At 36.1% G+C, this 18,269-nt stretch overlaps 1 protein-coding gene across 2 annotated transcripts in view; it reads left to right on the top strand.

Moving 5' to 3' along the window:
* Positions 1-18,269, top strand: part of PGAP1 (post-GPI attachment to proteins inositol deacylase 1) — a 71,790-nt gene that overhangs the window by 227 nt on the left and 53,294 nt on the right. The window contains exons 2-5 of one of the 2 annotated variants that reach the window (XM_037523752.2): positions 7,121-7,274; positions 10,772-10,947; positions 14,413-14,584; positions 17,196-17,353. In XM_037523752.2, the coding sequence (XP_037379649.1) occupies positions 7,121-7,274; positions 10,772-10,947; positions 14,413-14,584; positions 17,196-17,353 (660 nt within the window). Of the gene's footprint in view, positions 1-7,120; positions 7,275-8,961; positions 9,049-10,771; positions 10,948-14,412; positions 14,585-17,195; positions 17,354-18,269 lie in introns of those variants that run through there. The other variant, XM_037523754.2, reaches the window with a different exon arrangement.

Here is an 18,269-nt window from a genome sequence, read left to right as displayed (position 1 = left end):
TACGCCCTCTCCTCACCTGGGCGCTCGAGACCGGTGCCCCTCGTGCCTGGGCCTTCTGTGGGTTTCCCCTGCCTGGGCTCCCCCTCACCCCTGGTCTCTCCCGCCCCACATCCCAACTCTCGCTTTTGATTTCTCCGCCTCCGAAGACTCCGGAGATCACCTACGGCCCCCCTCGACTGCCCTTTGTACCCCCTCTTCAGTTGGGGTGTTTGACAGACGGTCCCCTAGCATCCTTCCGGACCGTTCGCCCGCTCCTAGTTGTTCCTTGATCCCTCTACCCCCTCTTTCCGATCCCAGATCCCCCCAACACAAGCTCTTCTGAATGGCGGTGCCCAGCCACCCTCACCCTCCGAACAAACCTGAGCCCCGAAACCCAAACCCCATCTTCCCCGCCTTTCCTGCTTTAACAGGTGTCCCTGGACCCTGCTTTGCATCGCACGCGCCTAAATTCTTCCACCTCCTCCCAGTGATTTCGCTTGTCAACTCTCGCTTTTCTAGAAAGGCACCGAGTTTCTGCAGAGTGTGTATTTATTGACTCGATAGTTGCCAAGGCTGTGTTAGAAGTTCCAGGGTTTTCACCTCTGTGTGAAAGGCTAACCTGACGAGTTAGTACCTGGAAAACTATTGACGTTCCCTCCCGTAAAGATTGTGCACAGCTTCTGTTTTGGGGGTGTGGATCCGTGCATGTGCAAGCGTGCATGTGCAAGCTTGCCTGTGTTTCTGCCTGTCGCCTCTTTCCAGTTGCGTGCAGAATCCGTTCCCTGGTGTTATTTGTGTTTTCTCACTGTGTTTGCAATTTAAGAGAGACCTGGCTGCAGCGTCTCTCCGCTTCTCTCTCCTTCTCCTCCCTGCCCTCCCCGCCTCTCCCTTTTTCTCCTCCCTCTCGCAGCCTGGCTTATTCCCTCTCTCTCTCATTCTCCCCTTTTCTCTTTCCCACCTCTTCCTTTACCTTTTGAATATTCTCAATCACAGTTGCTTCATCAGTTCTGCATAGTAGAATCTAGAATTCATGACCAGATGTAAAAAGAGGTGGTGACAAATTGCACAGCTGTCCAAGGAAATTTCTCTCGAATGATTTTTTAAAATTTCTAAACCAAACCAGAGTATTATGGAATATGTATGGATACTCTGTACCGTGAAAGTGTATGTACTGTAATACTATTGATAAAAATGCATTTTAAATATACTTTTAAAAACCACAGTAGATTTTTTTTCTCTAAGGTGAAGAATGCAGATCCTGATTGCTTCTGTGTACAGGTCATTAGGAGGGAGCTTATTATTTGACCATGCTGCTATTATTTAAATATTAAAACTACTTAAGGTTTAAATTGCTGAAGAGCATCCTTTCCCATGGGCAGAATTCTAGGTTAGGTTTCATTTATTTTGAGACCCTTACCATGGTATTGCAGCAATATTTAAGGCAGTTGAAACATTTGCTGTCAGATACTATGGAAGGAGATTTTAACATGTTACTTTTGTCTCTTAGTTTCTAAACTGATTTATGTTTATCAGTGGCTATATGTTGGGCATTTAATTTATTCTTTTAAGTGAAAATAGAACCTGTATAACCTGTACTGTATTGAAGAGTGATTTAAATAAAATTATATTGGAACAATACACTATTATTCCCATTTAGTTTTAGGTTGCTCACAATTATTGAAGCTATTTTAATATTTCAGTAGTAGAAATTGCTTAGTGTAGGGAACAAAGCATATGGACCTTACAGATGCATTTGATGCCTCATAAAATTGACTGGAAAGAAACAGAATTAGTGTAGCTAATGTAAAAGAGCTGTTTAGCCTTTTTTGTTGTTAGTTATTTCAGTTCAAATTGCCTTTTTGAGGTTTTATGCTTCTGTTTAAATAATTTGTTAATACAGCTGTGCAGTGGTAGAAGTTGTTGATTCACATTTTTATTTTTATGATGTTAAAAACTATGATAATTCACTGCAAAATTTGTATTTGACTCTTTTATTTTGCATACCAGGTCATATTATTTTACAAATGCAATTAACACCTGCTTTTGAAAGTGAGTAGTTTCAAGTGTATGAAGATTTTTGGATAACTGAGGACATTCTATTGATGTCCAATGGTTTTTAATGAATAAAAAGGTGTTATAAACATTTTTTACATATTGTTCACTTTAAATTGTGTTTTATTTTTCTCCTTTCTAGTCTTTTTAAAATTATATATATTTTACATCATTCCACCTTTTAGTACAGTGTATGCGTTCTCCTTAAATTATGTTTTATAGTTAATTCTCTTCTTTGTTCACAGATTGATAGCCAACATACGGGAAATCCTAGTCATTGGGTTTCCTTTCATAATACTTTTCATCTTTTTTTTTACTGTTTATTTGTGGATTCTGTAGTGAGCTGCAAAGGAAAGTAAAGAAAAAAATGAAAGGTAGTTGAAGCCCTGCTCAATTTTATTCTCCCATTTTAAAAATAAAAGGTAGAACAGGAATTTGAAACTCTATAAAATTGAAGTTTTGTATTTAAAATTGTTTTTCTCTTTTTATTCTTTATCTCTGGTTTTCCTAGATTCCTTATTGGGAATTAACTGAAAATCTCATGAACATATCTCAAACCTACCAGGCAAAAATGCACTGTGTTATTTAAAGCCCATTGCCTCTTCTGACAGCAAGGACAGCTTTTAATTGGTAGCACACAGTTTTAGGCAAATTGTAGAATTTGAGAGGAAACATTCATGTTGTTTTGTCCCATACAGTAAGTAATTTGGTTGACTGTTTTCAAATATGTGACCTAATGGCTCCCCTCTATGAAAGTGTTAACTTTGCAGCAGATGAATCTTATATTTTATTATGAAATGTGATATTAATTTTGTGAATCTTTTATTGAATGATTATATCAGGTATATTTTAGATTCTGGGTATAGGTGAGATGAATCAGACCATGTGCCTATAATTTATGTCTTTATAGTACAATGGGTGAAGACAGGAAAGTAATGAATAGTTAAAATATTATGTGCTAAATGTTATCTATAGTTTTACTATAAAAGAGTATGTGTAAGACTTTTCAAAAAGAGCATCCAAGTTTCTTTTTGAGTAGTCAAAAATTGTTGAGAAGTAGTGAGTCAGGCTACAGAGGGGTGTGTGTGAGTGTGTGTGTGTGTATGTATGTACATACATATATATATATATAGAGAGAGAGAGAGAGAGCAAGAAAGAGCGAGCAAGCGAGAGAGATCATAGATAGAGAAAAAAGAAAATTGCAGGAATAAAGAATAGCATATGTGAAGGTGGGAAGGCACCGGGACACATAGCATAAGGAGTATGTGTAGTATGTTAACTTTTATGTAAAAAGGAGAAAATGGCTTACACACATATTTGATTATATTTTATGTAAAATAACCCTATAAGAATACACAAACTGGTAACATTGGTTGCTTTCGGCAACCAGTGGATGGCTAGAGGATAGGCGATGAGAGTGCCTTTTCAATATACCCTATTCAGTCCTGAATTTTGAAACACATTAAAAAACTTAAAATGTGGCATGTAGAGGAAAGTGGGTAAGAATAATTAAAGTGAGATAACGATCTTTTAAGCTTTTACTATATGCAATGAAATGGCACATGATGTCTATATTTTAACAGGTATTTCTTGATGGCAGCAGTGTAAAGTATGAATTGTAGCAGGGAGATTATGAAAGGGAGAGAGACCAGTCTGAAAGATTTGGTTGTCCCTGGGTATTTTGAACAATCTGAATTCCTTAGGAGTATTTTTAGGGGTAGGGTCTTCAAAGGGCTGAGAGTTTTTTGTAACATCATTAAAAACTGCTCATTTTGATCAAAATCCTTTTTGCTCCTTTTTGATTAATTATGGAGCTTAACCTTTTATTTCTCAGTTTTAGTTCATAAAAGATATATAGCTTAAGAAAAATTGATCATAAAGGTATTTTGATGAGTAGCATTACTTATTTAAAAGAATATATATATTAAAAATGCTTTCTTTTTAAATCCCCTGACCCTCGTTTTTTTCATCAGCATTCTTTCTTTGTGACTTCACCTTTTCTTTCCTCCAGCTGGTCAATATCTTTCTTATGTCTTCATGCTACTCCCTCCCAACTTGAACTCTCTGGAAATGCAGTTTCCCCATTTGCCTATGATGCCCAGTTCTTTTGGTTCTACTTTTTTTCCCCATCTCCATACTTTTTCTTACCCCATATTTATGCATTAATATTTTGATGTATGCTTTTTCACTAAAACTGCTTTCATAATAACATTATGAAAGATACCACATACATTCTTTTGCTTGTATTTCCATCTGCAGAGAATCAGATAATTTTACCTGTGTTTGTTAATTTCCTGTTGTTCTGAGTTAATTTTCTACTAGTTCAAAACTGTTAAGCTACTGTTCTAAAGAGAATAGTGACTTAATATATGTGTATTGTTATATCAAATGCTGTACTAAACTGGTAAGAGTTAAGAAACCTTCGTTGTTATTGCACCTGTTTTTTTTTTTCTTAAATTTTTAATTTGTACCTAAAGAAACAAAATATTATGTCCTATTCATTTTTAAATTGTCTACTGTACATAATCAATATTGGGGCTAATTTGAGTTGAAATACGTGCACTTGTATAAAACACATAATAAGGTGTTGGTACTTCTGTGTTTTAACTAAGTTGAAGAGACAAAGTTGCTAGTATCTTAATAAGCTTACAGTCTCTAAAGATACTTTCATGCTGCTGTTGACACAGGTTGTTTATGGTAATATTGTCAAAGAAATATTCAGAAATGTGCGTGAATTATCAGATTTCTGTTTTTAGAACAGTCAGGTTTTTCAGTAGTTGTTACCATTTACAGGTTTGTGTTTTTTTCAATTGAGATTGCATTGATATAAACACTCTATGTTTCAGGTATACATCTTCATACCCTGACATCTGTATATACTGCACCATACTGCTACCAAAGGTTCTTCTACCACCATCTAATAGACCCCCTCTACCTGTTCTACCCACGCTATCCCCTTCTCCTCTGGTAACCGCCATTCTGTTGTCAGAATTTCAGAGCCTGTTTTTTATTTATTTATTTAAAGATTTATTTATTTATGCATACAAGAACTGGGGTACAGGCCAGAGGTGCGGGAGGTGAGAGGATTCACCAAAGACAGAGTGGGGAACCGAACACGCAGATAGACTGAAATACACTGCTGAGGGGAGCAGTAGGCAAGTCAGGAGAGGTCTGCTGTGCCTTGTGGGGATCAAACTGGTGCTGCAGAGGCTGCAGACAGCTTTGCAGCACTGTGCTAAACCCCTTGCACCACCTGGGAGTCCCTGTTTTTGTTTTTGTTTTTGGTCATTTGTTTTACTTATTTGTCTTCCACATAAGTGAAATCACTTATATTTGAAATCACATGTAAGTGAATTCTACGTAAGTAAAATCATAAAAATGTTTGTCTTTTTCCATCTTGTTTCATTTAGTGTAAGTCCCTGAAGTCCCATCCATTTTTTTGCAAATGGCAAAATTTAACTTTTTAATAGTTGAATAGTATTCCACTGTGTACTTATACCACATTTGTATCGTCAGCCATTAATGGATGCTTAGGTTGTTCCACATCTTGGCTATGGTAAATAATGCTACAGTGAACATAGGGGTACATATATCTTTTCGATTAGTAAATTTGTATTGTAATAAATATCCAGAAGTGGAATTGCTGGGTCATATGGTAGTTCTGTTTTCAATTTTTGAGGAACTTCCATACTTAATGACTGTGCCAATCTGTATTCCTACCAATAGTGTATGTGGATTCCCTTTCCTCCATATCCTTGCCAATAATTGTTGTTTCTTGTCCTTTTGATTATAGCCGTTATAACAGGTGGAAGGTAATATATCATTGTGGTTTTGATTTGCATTTCTCTAATAATAAACAATGGAGAACATTTTTTCATGTGTCTGTTGGTCATTTATATGTCTCTTTTAGCGAGATGTCTATTTAGATCCTTCGCCAATTTTAAAATCAGGTTGTACCATTTACAGTTTTAAAAATTCAGTTGTTAAAATTTTTATCAAGCACATGTACAACACTGCTCCATCATTAAATCCATTAGTGTCTACTTAAAATCTGTTCAGTGTAACTGGTTTCATTTTTTTATTTTATATTTTTTTACATCATTTTTCATTTTTGTACAATGTATGCATTTTCATCTTGGTTATGGTCCCTTTATAGTCCCCATACAATTCCCACCACCCTTGTTTTGATCCTACTTCCTTCTCGAGGCCCCCCCCCCCCAATGGTTTCATTTTTAATGGTTGTTGTCTTTTTAAAGAAAAGGAACAGAAGAAGAGCTTATTTGTTATTACTACCACCTTCACAAATGCCTACCATTTGGGAATGACATTAAGACCTAGTTTACATTTGTTGAAAAAAAAAATGTGAATTACTGGCTCACTTGGTATTCAGTAATATGAATTGCAAAGTAACTTAAAACTTGCTGACAAATCATACACCTGGTCCATGAAAACTATGACAGATGCTAATTTATTGGCATGTTTATGGCAAAAGAGAATATATGCCTTGACTAAAGCATGGCTATAAGGATCAGATTAATTTGTTAAGCATATCGTAGGTAAAAAGCATATTAAGGTGAGAGGTTAGAAAGCTGTATTATAAAATATACTTCCTTTCCTTTAAATGATGTTACAGCTGACATATATAGTTGGACCTGAGTGCTTTATAAAACATTTTAAAATGGCAAAAAATAATTGATTTGATAATGGAAAACTTTCATCATTTCTAAGTATAAAATGATACTAAATTAAATTCATTTCTAATGATGTTAACATGTAAGTGGCTTGCATTTACCAGTGTTTTTCTCCCGTGGTCAGTGGCTATTTTGAGTACTTTGTATTCATTAGAATTTCACATACTCTCATTATATGCTTTTCTGGAAACTGCATGGCTCAAAACTCATATAATTCAAGGCTAATTGTCCATATGAATAAACTGAAAGCACAACTTGCTTTGTGCACTTGGTACGGTTTTATCAGTAATCCTTCTATATGTAAATATTTGAAATTTGTATAATGAGAGCTGAGTACAATGGGGTTGAGTTGTATTAATATAACAGATTAAAATAACATTGCATTTTTATTGCTGTAGAAAATAGAACTTCCAAAGAAGCTGGCAAAACGTTATCCTGCATATGAATTATATCTTTATGGAGAAGGATCCTATGCTGAAGAACACAAAATTCTTCCTTTGACAGGTATTCCAGTTCTCTTTCTTCCTGGTAATGCTGGAAGTTATAAGCAAGGTAAGTCTGAGAAGTAAATTTTATAAGCTATGAAATTCAACTGAAGAATTTATCAGATTTATACTCTCTGTTAAATGCTGAGTCAGGCACACAAGGAAACACAAATGTGTGACATTTAATCTGAGAGAAAGTACATGTGAGAACACGAGAATAGGAAAGAATAGATAAAGACCACTTTGTAAAGAGTAAAAAGAAGAAAAAGAATAAGATAGCGTGGGATAGGATAAGTAGATGATATAAGCATTCAGAAATCAAAGAAGAGATTTATGTTAGAAACGGAGGGCACTGAGAATAGAACCTGCAATATTGATTAGCAAAGTAACCAAGTGGTTTGTATTTTGTTAAACAAAATAGGAGATTGGTTTCTTTCTTTTGAAGCTGTTTAACTTAGAGAAATCTAGAAGTACTGAGGGGAACACAGAAAAATGAGGGCAGGGAAGATATATATATACAGATTCCAAATTGAATGTTGGCTGGAGATATAGCAGTTATTTTTGACATAACTGCCAAATAATCTGGAAATAATTTGAGCTAAAATCTACTTTTTTGGTTATAAAATGCTACATTCTTTTATAATGAGAATAGGGTTATTTCAACATTTAGTATAACTGCGTATGTGTTTTTTTATCTAACAAATATTTATGGGATACCTATTGTGAACCAGGCCATATTCAGGTATTGGTGACCCAGAACAGACCAAGACAAAGTCCCCCTCCCCCTCCCTCCTCATCAAACTGATATTCTTGTGGGGAAGAGAGCCAACAAACATAGATGCTAATATTTAAAATTTGAAGGGGAAAAAAACCCTGATTATAAAATAGAGGAAAACGGAGTCAAAAGGTGGCTAGTTTAAAGTGACCATGAAAAGCCACTATAGGAAATGAAATTTCTGCAAAAGGCCTCAGTACAGTAATAGGCTAAGGTATGTGACTATTACGCTTCGTGTATTTAAGGCCACCGAGACTAGAAAAAGTGAAGAGAGATGAGGATGGGAAAACACAGGCTGCGTCATGTAAATTGTGGAAAAGACTTTGAATTTTGTTCTAACTATGATGGTAGACTGTTAGAGGATATTGGATAGGAAATAATATACTCATATTTTTGTTAAAGATTTATTTTAAATATAATGCTCATAAGCATAATTAACATAAAATACAGATATTCAGTTAAAGTTTTTATAAAATGAATACCCGTGAAACCAAAACCCGAGTCAAGAAATTAGAAGCTTGACCTAGAATACTCTGTGTGCCCCTTTGTCATTAAAACTCTCTCCCCTCTTGCTAGATGTAACCATAGTCCTAAATTTGACTTTCTTTACAGGTTTGGCAACTAAATTTGTGTCTTTAACACAATCTGCTTATTTGGGACTTATTTATAAAGTTCATAATATAATCATTCAGTATGTATTTTCGCTTCTTCCAGTAAATGGTTTTAAAATTCATCCAAGTTTTCATATGAGCTATGTTTCATTCATTTATTCACTGTGTAATTGTTGCACTGTATTGTAGTTTAAACATTCTGTCTTTGGACATATATGTTGTTTATGTTTATTTCCAATTAAAAATAATGAACGTTCTATCTTGTAGCATGTAAGCCCGTATTTCTGTATAATGTATATCATAGGAGCTTAATTTCATGTTACAGGAATGTGTGCCCTTTTGTTACTACTCTTTGTGATAGCTAACTCATACTGCCAGAAACCGTACATTGTACTTTGTGCCACATTGTTTACATTGGAATTATCAGATTTTTAAATTTTCACCAAACTGGTATGGTAGGTCTGATTTTTTTTTAAGATTTATTTATTTATGCATATAAGAACTGGAGTACAGGCCAGAGGTGTGTGGGGTAAGAGGATTCACCAGAGAGAGTGGGGAACAGAACAGGCAGATTGACCCAGGTACACTGCTGAGGGGAGCAGTAGGTGAGTCAGGAGAGGTCTGCTGCGCCATGTGGGTTACACCCTGGCCAGCTAGGGGGTTGAACTCATGCTGCAGGGGCTGCGGACAGCTTTATAGGTTGCGTCTTAACCCCTTGCACCACCAGGGAGGTGCCTAGGTCTGATTTATTTTGAAGAAAACGATCACTCTGGATTTTCTGTGTTGAGAATATGCTGTAGAGGGGCATGAGTGGAAGTAGTAAAGATAATAAACATCTGTAATCATCAGGAAATACAAATCAAAACCACAATGAGATGCCATTTTATACCTAATAGGGTAATTGTAATCTAAAAGACAGATATTAACCAGTATTGTTGGGGATGTGAAGAAATGATATAGCTGCTTTGGATAACAGTTTGACAGTTCCTCAGAATATTAAAGATAGACTTATGTAATCCAGCAATTCCACTCCTAATTTTCTACCCAAGAAACATACACCGCCACAAAATATTGTAAACATACACCTCCACAAAATATTGTCGACAAATGTTCATAGTACCACTATTCATAATAGCCAAACAACCCAATTGTTCATCACTTAATGAATAAATGAATAAAATGTCATTTATCTGTATGATAGAATATTGTTCAGTGATAAAAAGAAACTAATTACTGATACATGAGTTACATGCTACAATGTGGATAAGCTTGAAAACATTATAAGTGAAAGAAACCAGTCATACAAGACTGAATATTATATTATTATATGATTACATTTATAGAAATGTTCAGAATAGGCAAGTGCATAGAGTAGACGGGAAGTAGGAGAAGAGGAATGAAAGTGACTGCTAATAAATACAGGGTTTTCTCTTTGGAGTGATTCTGTCTAAAAATGTCTAAAGTTAGACTGCAGAAATGATCCGTAACTCTGTGGATATACTAAATGTCATTGAATTGGTTGCATGATGATTTGTATAGTAAATGAGTTGTATATGTTAAAAAAATGAAATGGCAAACATGTATTTTGTTTGCTAAACCATACAGTAATTTTTAATGCCAATTAATGTAATCATTTCACAATATAAATCCCATTAATAGGGCTTACAAAGCAAAAACTATAAATAAAGTGGGACGAGTAGTTAGGAAATTATTGAAGTAATTTTAATAAGAGATTATGGTTTTTCAATTGGAGGGTATGGTGGAAATGTTGAAAATGCTGGATTGGGGATATATTTAAAAGGTAGAGCATGACAGGATTTACTGCTGGATTGGATATCATATGTAAGAAAAAGAGACAAATTAAGAATGAGTATCTGAACCAAGTGATAGGCAGATGTTTCTTGTAGGAATTTTCTCATTTAAATCCTCAATTATGGCACAGTCCTTAGGCAGCTTCTGGGAAGCAAGTGAAATCTGCATTTCTGGGGGTTGGTAGAGGTTGAGCAACCTCTAATTGCCAGCTCCCAGCTGTCAGGTCAATGGGCAGACCTGTTCTTTTGTTTACCTTCCCTAGCACACCTAGATATAACTTGTTTATATTGAGGGTGTGGTATGAAGTTAAGAGGCCTTGAAACAACAGTGCCTGAAATAAAAAGATTTTTAATGTGCTCTCTGCAGTTCGTTCTGTTGGCTCCATTGCGCTTAGAAAAGCAGAAGATATTGACTTCAAGTACCGTTTTGACTTCTTCAGTGTGAATTTCAATGAAGAACTGGTGGCACTGTATGGTGGAAGTCTTGAGAAGCAGACCAAGTTTGTACATGAATGTATTAAAACAATACTCAAACTCTATAAGGTATGAGATAAGCATGCAAATCAATAGTGGTCAACTTATTAGCAGTCATTGTTTTTAAAAGTGACTTAGACTTTTTTTTTTTAAAGATTTTTTTTTCTTATTTATTCATGTATACGAGAACCAGGGAACAGGCAGATGTGTAGGAGGGTGAGAGGATTCACCAGAGACAGAGCGGTGAACAAAACAGGCAAACTGACTGAAATACACTGCTGAGGGGAGCAGTGGGCAAGACAGGAGAGGCCTGCCACACCATGTGGGTATTTCCCCAGCCGGTCAGGATCGAACCCGCGCTATAGAAGCTGCGGACAGCTTCACAGTGCTACGCTCAACCGCCTATGCCACCAGGGAGGCCCAACAGCATATTTTTAATCATTTACTAGTTATTAGAAGTTGAAGCAAAGATGGCACAAGGTTTTTTTTTGTTTTGTTTTGTTTTGTTTTGTTTTTGTGGATGTCTGGTGTCTTGTTTTTAAATTGGTGGTTTTTGAAATTCAAGTTGAGTTTACCACAAACTTCCTGTGGGGGAAATTTTTTAAAAATTTTATATATAAACTGGGAATGCGATGTATTTCCTAAAAACTATTAGTGTGAGTTTCTGCTTAGTTATGAGTAAATAACTGGTAGTAGAGTAGACCACCTTTCTATATAAACAATTATTGAACCAGTCAAGATATCTGAAGCACACTTTCAGGTGTTGGATAACCAAACAGTAAAGGACTTTGATACCTGAAAGAAGGAAAACACATGAAGTGAGCGCTGTTATTGCTCTGGGTTTCTGCTGAGAAGTATTTTCCAGACCATGAGGAAATAGGGGTATACTAAGGGAGAAGGTAGAGATAAGCAGAGCACATTGTTACCGTTATCACATAGCTAAATAAGGCAGAAATTGAAATTTTGGACTATGAAGTGGCTAGATTTGTGGAGTAAGGTGGTAAGGTGTGATAATGAAGAGAGCTAGGTAAGAGCTCTAAAAATTTGCTTTTTTCAGCATTTGAATGTGCCGCTACATATGCACAGGGCAAAGAAACTACAAGACATTGTTATACCAGAGAAGCAGTGGTGGGGTGTGTCCACCTCAGGTACAAGAATAGGAAGAATATATGTCTTCAAAGAAATTAAAAGAAGAATAAAACAGCTAAAAATCATTCTGTGCCAGCAGTTCTAAAGTGTCAGGGATAAAATAATACTGCTACCCCCTGGATAAGCCATATTCTCCCTTGATATCCCACTGTGGTAGTCCTGGCGAAAAAACAGAAGAAGTGATCAGCTTTGTCAGATGCTGTCTATGGGTCAAGTAAAATGAGGATTGAGAATTGTCCATAAGTATCTTGGTGAGTTGATAAAAGCAGTTTTGCAAGAGTGTTGGGGGTGAAAGCCTGATTGGAGTAGATTTAAGAATATGTTGAAGTTGGGCCTCTGTGGTGGCGCAGCGGTTGAGCGCTGGGTTGCGAAGCTGCCCGCAGCCTCTGCAGTGCTGGTTAGATTCCCGGCTGCTCCCCGACCACTGAGGAAGGGTCCCACATGGCGCGCAGACCTCTTCTGCTGTGCCCACTGCTCCCCTCAGCAGTGTACTTCGGTCCTTCTGCCTGCTCTGCTCCCCGCTCTGGCTCTGGTGAATTCTCTCACCCTCCCGCGCTTCTGACTGTACCCAGTGCTTGTATAAATAAATAAATAAATCTTTAAAAAAAAATACTGTAATTTAAAAAAAAAAAGAATATGTGGAAGTTGAGATATTGGAGGCAACAAATACTGTACAGACAACTGCTTTTGAAGAATTTTTCTGTAAAAAGATGTAGAGAAAGATGTGTTCGCTAAGGGGATAGTTAAAGTAAAAGAGAGTTGTTTTTCTTTTTTAAGATTTATTTATTTATTTATACATACAAGCACTGGGTACAGTCAGAAGCACGGGAGGGTGAGAGAATTCACCAGAGCCAGAGCGGGGAGCAGAGCAGGCAGAAGGACTGAGGTACACTGCTGAGGGGAGCACCGGGCACAGCAGGAGAGGTCTGAGTGCCATGTGGGACCCTCCTCCGGCTGGCGCTGCAGAGGCTGGGACAGCTTCGCAACCCAGTGCTCAACCACTGTGCCACCGGGGAGGCCCTGTTTTTATTTCTTAAGGGAGAAAAACAGCACGTTTATATACCAGCAAGAATGATCTATTGTAGTAGAAAGGGAGAAAATGACACGAGAAGAGTTTCTGGAATGTTGTGTTTGAGAAAGCCAGAAGGGTAGGTCTCAGAGCACATATATATTTGTCAAAAAAAAAAGATTTGACTTTTGCTAAGATCAGTGTTGTGTTGTGGATCACCAAGACCATTCCCAGATACAGTGATTTTCCAGGAGGACTCAGCACTCTGCTTAGATTTGTATTCATGGTTATGATTTATTAACAGTGAAAGAATCCAGAGCAAAATCAGCAAAGAAAAAAAGTGATGGGATCAAGTCTGCATGAAACTAGGGGCAAGCTTCAAAAGTCCTCTTGCAGGAGAGTCATAACAGATACAAAAAATTGTGACATATAGGAAGTGTTTTCTGCAAGAGCGCTCTGTTCTCTAGAGTCTGCTCACAGACCCTGTGCTTACCATATATCAGAATGCAAACCAGAAGGACAGCAAGTATTGTGCATAAACTATAAAGTTTACTAGACAGTTTCAGCACAGAGAGACATTCTTATTGTTTAGAGAATGATGAAAACCGTCCCCAAATCTGTGATCCCAGACCTCAGCCCAGAACTGACCTTATATGCAGTCCATTCTAAAGATAGTGGTTTCCAGCCTACTGTATTAACTTTTTTCTGCACTAGGTCTAATAGTAACAGGAGAGAAGGCATTGATGAAGCATTAATGTAGAGGGCAGTGAGCATGTCTGCTTATTATAAGGGAGAATACTATGTAGAGACAGAAAAGGTTTTTAAAAAATCATTATTTAAAAAACAAAATAGGTAATTGCCAGTGAATAAATATTATGGAATGCTGGTTTCTTTATTAAATCTAGGAGCACAGTAGAAAAATAATTTGATGTGATATATCAGCCTAATAAGGTAGTATATCACTATAACTTTCATAATTGTTCTGGCTTTTTTGTTATATTTCCAATTTTAAATAAATGATATGACTTCTGAAGGCCTTTAAAATCTAACATTCTGGTGTATACCAAATAGAATTATACCTTGTACATACATCCAATATAACAAATGATTTGCTAGACTAAGTGTTCTGATTTTGGTTCAGAAAACAAAGGCATAACTATTAAAAAATGTTTAATAAAATACAAAATGGTATGTATACTATTTGAAGTATTAGGAAATTGTAAGTATTATGAAAATGTATTTCTTTATCTTATGATGGTATGTTATATAAATAGCTTTTCTTTTTTTCCATAAAATTGTTCATATGTAGAGAAGAATATTTAATATTTTTATTATGCTACTAAGCCTTAATTTGCTTTGGTAATTTTTTAAAATAGGGTCAAGAATTTGCTCCAAAAAGTGTGGCTATAATTGGCCATTCTATGGGTGGTCTTGTTGCAAGAGCATTGCTTACATTGAAAAATTTTAAACAAGATCTGATAAATCTTCTTATTACACAAGCCACACCTCATGTTGCTCCTGTGATGCCATTAGATCGTTTCATTACAGGTGAGTACTGTTACACAAACACTAACTGATCTCTTCATTGTTGTTTAGGATTAAACACATCCTTGCAACTACTCTCTTTATTGTGTATAAAAAAGCTCAGCTTCTGATCAGGACCTCTAATTCTGAGTGGTTATTTTTGTGACATTGAGATTAGGCTCAGATTGAAGTTGTTGTTAGTGTTCTCTGTGCTCTGTGCATAGCAGATAGCATGGATAGCATGTATTTTGTAATCCTTAAGCAATTAGGTTTTGGGTTTTTTTATTCTTAAGTTTGATTCCCTATCTCTCAGTGTGTTTAAACTTCCTATATTTTATTAACTCTTCCAGTACTCTATTCAAAATAAGCTTACAGTTAAGTAAAATAGAAGAAATGCCTTGTTTTAAAATAAGTAAATATGCTAATACTTTGTATGGTTAGGTAGAATTGCTAATATTTATCAAACTCATTATATTGCAATTGTTGTATTATGGATTTTATATTATGTCACTTAATACTTACAGCAGTTCTTGGAGGTGAGACCCTTGTCATCCCCATGTTTATGGATAGAAAAATAATAATTCCTCTCCAAAGTCATATGGCAAAAAATTAGTAAAGCCAGTATTGATCCTGGCAAACTTGTTCTGGCACCTGTAATCTTAACCTTTGTGTGCTATACTGCCTCTTAATTAAGGTACATTCCTATAACAGGTTAAATAAAATGATGGATGGTACTATAATGTTGCAGGGAGTTTTGAACAAGCAGTAATAGATTATGATTGATGTCATCTAATCAAATAATGATAATGTCACAGAATAAAAATTTAATACCTGCTATCTCAACTGCTTAATTAAAGAAAATTAAGTATTGTCTTCACTGCTTTTTTAATGTTTAATGAATAGAAAATCTGCAGAAAGAAAATATTCCTGATAGTGAATTTATACAACTTCTTACCCTACAAATTTGTTATGAAGATTTCATTTATAGTAAGTAACTCCAAAGTAATTTTCCAAAGTAGACATCTTAACAAAACATTGCAAGGAGTAACTTACTTGCTAGAGTATCTGATGCAACAGTATTATAGTAAAATTGATTTTTCTCTTATTACCTATAAGACTTTGCCTGTAGAAATTTTTTAATGAAACATTTTAGTTTTATTATTGAATTTTAAAAATCTATTTAATATTTCTAATAATTATAAATGACCTATAGTTTTAGAAAAAAACATTATCACCACAATTGAGAATATCTTTTCTTACTGGCATTTATATGGTATGTGTAAATGAGTCACATAGGTTAAATTAAAATTGCTCAAAAATTTTAAAAACTCTTTAAGGAAAGTACTTTCCTTAAAGGGAAATTAAGGAAGAGGGTCAGATTTTATTGTTTTGAAAAATAGTGATCGTCCCTTTCTAAAAGACAGGCTGCAGGTGACTCTTAGGGTCAGGGTACCTTTCTTACAAATTAGCAAGCTGCTTTCCTGTTCATCTTGTATTTATTTTTTATTGCATAAAGTCAGAATTAGAATGAAAAATCAAAAGTTCAAGGAAAGTTGGGTTTCAGGTGTTTTAGGAGACAGAGCCCCTATGATATCTAGAATTAGGTTCCCTCTATATATTTGATGAAAATGCTGCCCTTAAATAGGGGAAAGGAAGCCCTGCACTAGGCTCTGTACTTTAGATTGTTCTGCTGTCATTCCCCACAAGGAGAGGATTGTATAGGCCAAGCAGCCTCCCCACTTCGAAGATGTGCCTTTGCTTTAGACTATGAACAGGTAACCAAGCCTTCAGCCTTTTCTTATCCATCCATATGCCTTAAGCCCACTTTGGAGCGTGTGTGGGCCTCTTCCCTGCATTTGTCCTGAAGCAGGTATGTACATCCCTAAGCTTGATTTGTGGCCAAAAGGTGGATCTGCATGAGGTACAGACAGAGTTTGGATATGCATATGAGGCTCCAGTGATGCAGGATGGAATTGGCATAGGAAGAGAAGGAAACTAACACAGCACTGAGATAGAGATCCGCTCTTCCTGTACTGCCATATTCACATGTCCAACTGAGGTGTCTGGAATTCTTAATTTGAACCTGGTTTTCTAGGCTATTTCAATGACATACTTATCAAGGTGGACAGAGAAAACTATATTTGATGTAACAGTTTTTTTAGCAGGAATTTTGGCCTTTAAGTATTTTAGAACTATGGCATGTATATCCTTTTGGTCCTTTGATCCCAAGTTTTGTAGATGTTAGAAATGGGTTTGCTTGGTTGCAGTTTACATATATACCACTGAGATCTTTAGTGGGAGGAGTTTGCTCTTCAAAATATCTGAATGCCAAGATAGAAATGCATTGTTTTGCTAAATAGAAAAGGAAATGAGAACTCTCTTGCCCTGGTCTCAAAGCCGGTAAGGTGTGTTTATCTTTTTTCTTCATTAACTCTTTAATATTTGTGCTTTGATTTGATGGGGAAGGCAGTGTTTGTATAAAAGATACTGATTTTTCTCAAAATAAGGATATGCGAATAACATTGTTTATAGCTATTTAACATGGCTTAAACAGAAATTCAGTTTATTATTAATATTATATTGTTAAATAGAATGACTACTAACTTTTAATGTGTCTTTCTTTATTTCCGACCAGATTTTTATATGACTGTAAACAACTATTGGATTTTAAATGCTGAACATATAAATTTAACCACGCTTTCTGTAGCTGGAGGATTTCGGGATTACCAAGTTCGTTCAGGACTGACTTTTCTACCAAAATTAAGCCATCATACCAGTGCCTTATCTGTCGTGGTAATCTTTTTTTTTTTTTTAAAGATTATACTGAAATAGTAATATGATAGATGCAGGGGGGCATAGAAGCAGAGATGATATGTAGCTGTTTGGAAATGTTTGCCTAGTTGTTATAGTCGGTTATCAATTCATGCACCTATGTGCTTGTCTGTATAAGATAGAGAAAGAATTTGAATGAATGAATGATTCTGGTGGGAAAGCAGGATAGGATGATCATTTCCATGAAAAGTAAAACAGACTTTGAAACTTTGTCAGAACTACTCTTATTTATGAGGAATAATTGTTTCTTGTTCAAAATAAGTACCTATCCACTGATTAGAGTTATAAGTATGAGGCAGTGTGGACTATCATACATATGATATTACAGGGTGTCAAACATACGACACACTCCTGAATTCTAGACTGGAATGAAGATTTACTGATTTTAAAATAAAAAATTATCTTTAAAGCATAAACAGAACTGAGGTTATAAATATCTGCATTTTGGGCCTCCCCGGTGGCGCAGCGGTTGAGTGCTGGGTTGCGAAGCTGCCCGCGGCCTCTGTGGCATCAGTTCGATCCCCGGCTGCAACGCGGCCACCGGAGGAGGGTCCCACATGGCGCACAGACCTCTCCTGCTGTGCCCGCTGCTCCCCTCAGCAGTGTACTTCGGTCCTTCTGCCTGCTCTGCTCCCCGCTCTGGCTCTGGTGAATTCTCTCACCCTCCCGCGCTTCTGACTGTACCCAGTGCTTGTATAAACAAACAAACAAAAAAATAATATATGTCTCTTTTAAAAAAAAATAATAAAAATAAATATCTACGTTTTTTGAGCTCTTTATGAGAGAGACATTTTAGGTCTCTGTAAATTTTGTTACATGTACTTGTTAGTTTCCTATTTTTATTCTGTTTCGATGTGGTGAGGGTAGCCCATTGTGT

Source organism: Talpa occidentalis, unplaced genomic scaffold, assembly GCF_014898055.3.
Source record: "Talpa occidentalis isolate TD23 unplaced genomic scaffold, MPIMG_talOcc4v2.1 talOcc4.3, whole genome shotgun sequence".
NCBI lineage: Eukaryota > Metazoa > Chordata > Mammalia > Eulipotyphla > Talpidae > Talpa > Talpa occidentalis.
This window is presented reverse-complemented; position numbering and strand designations above follow the sequence as displayed.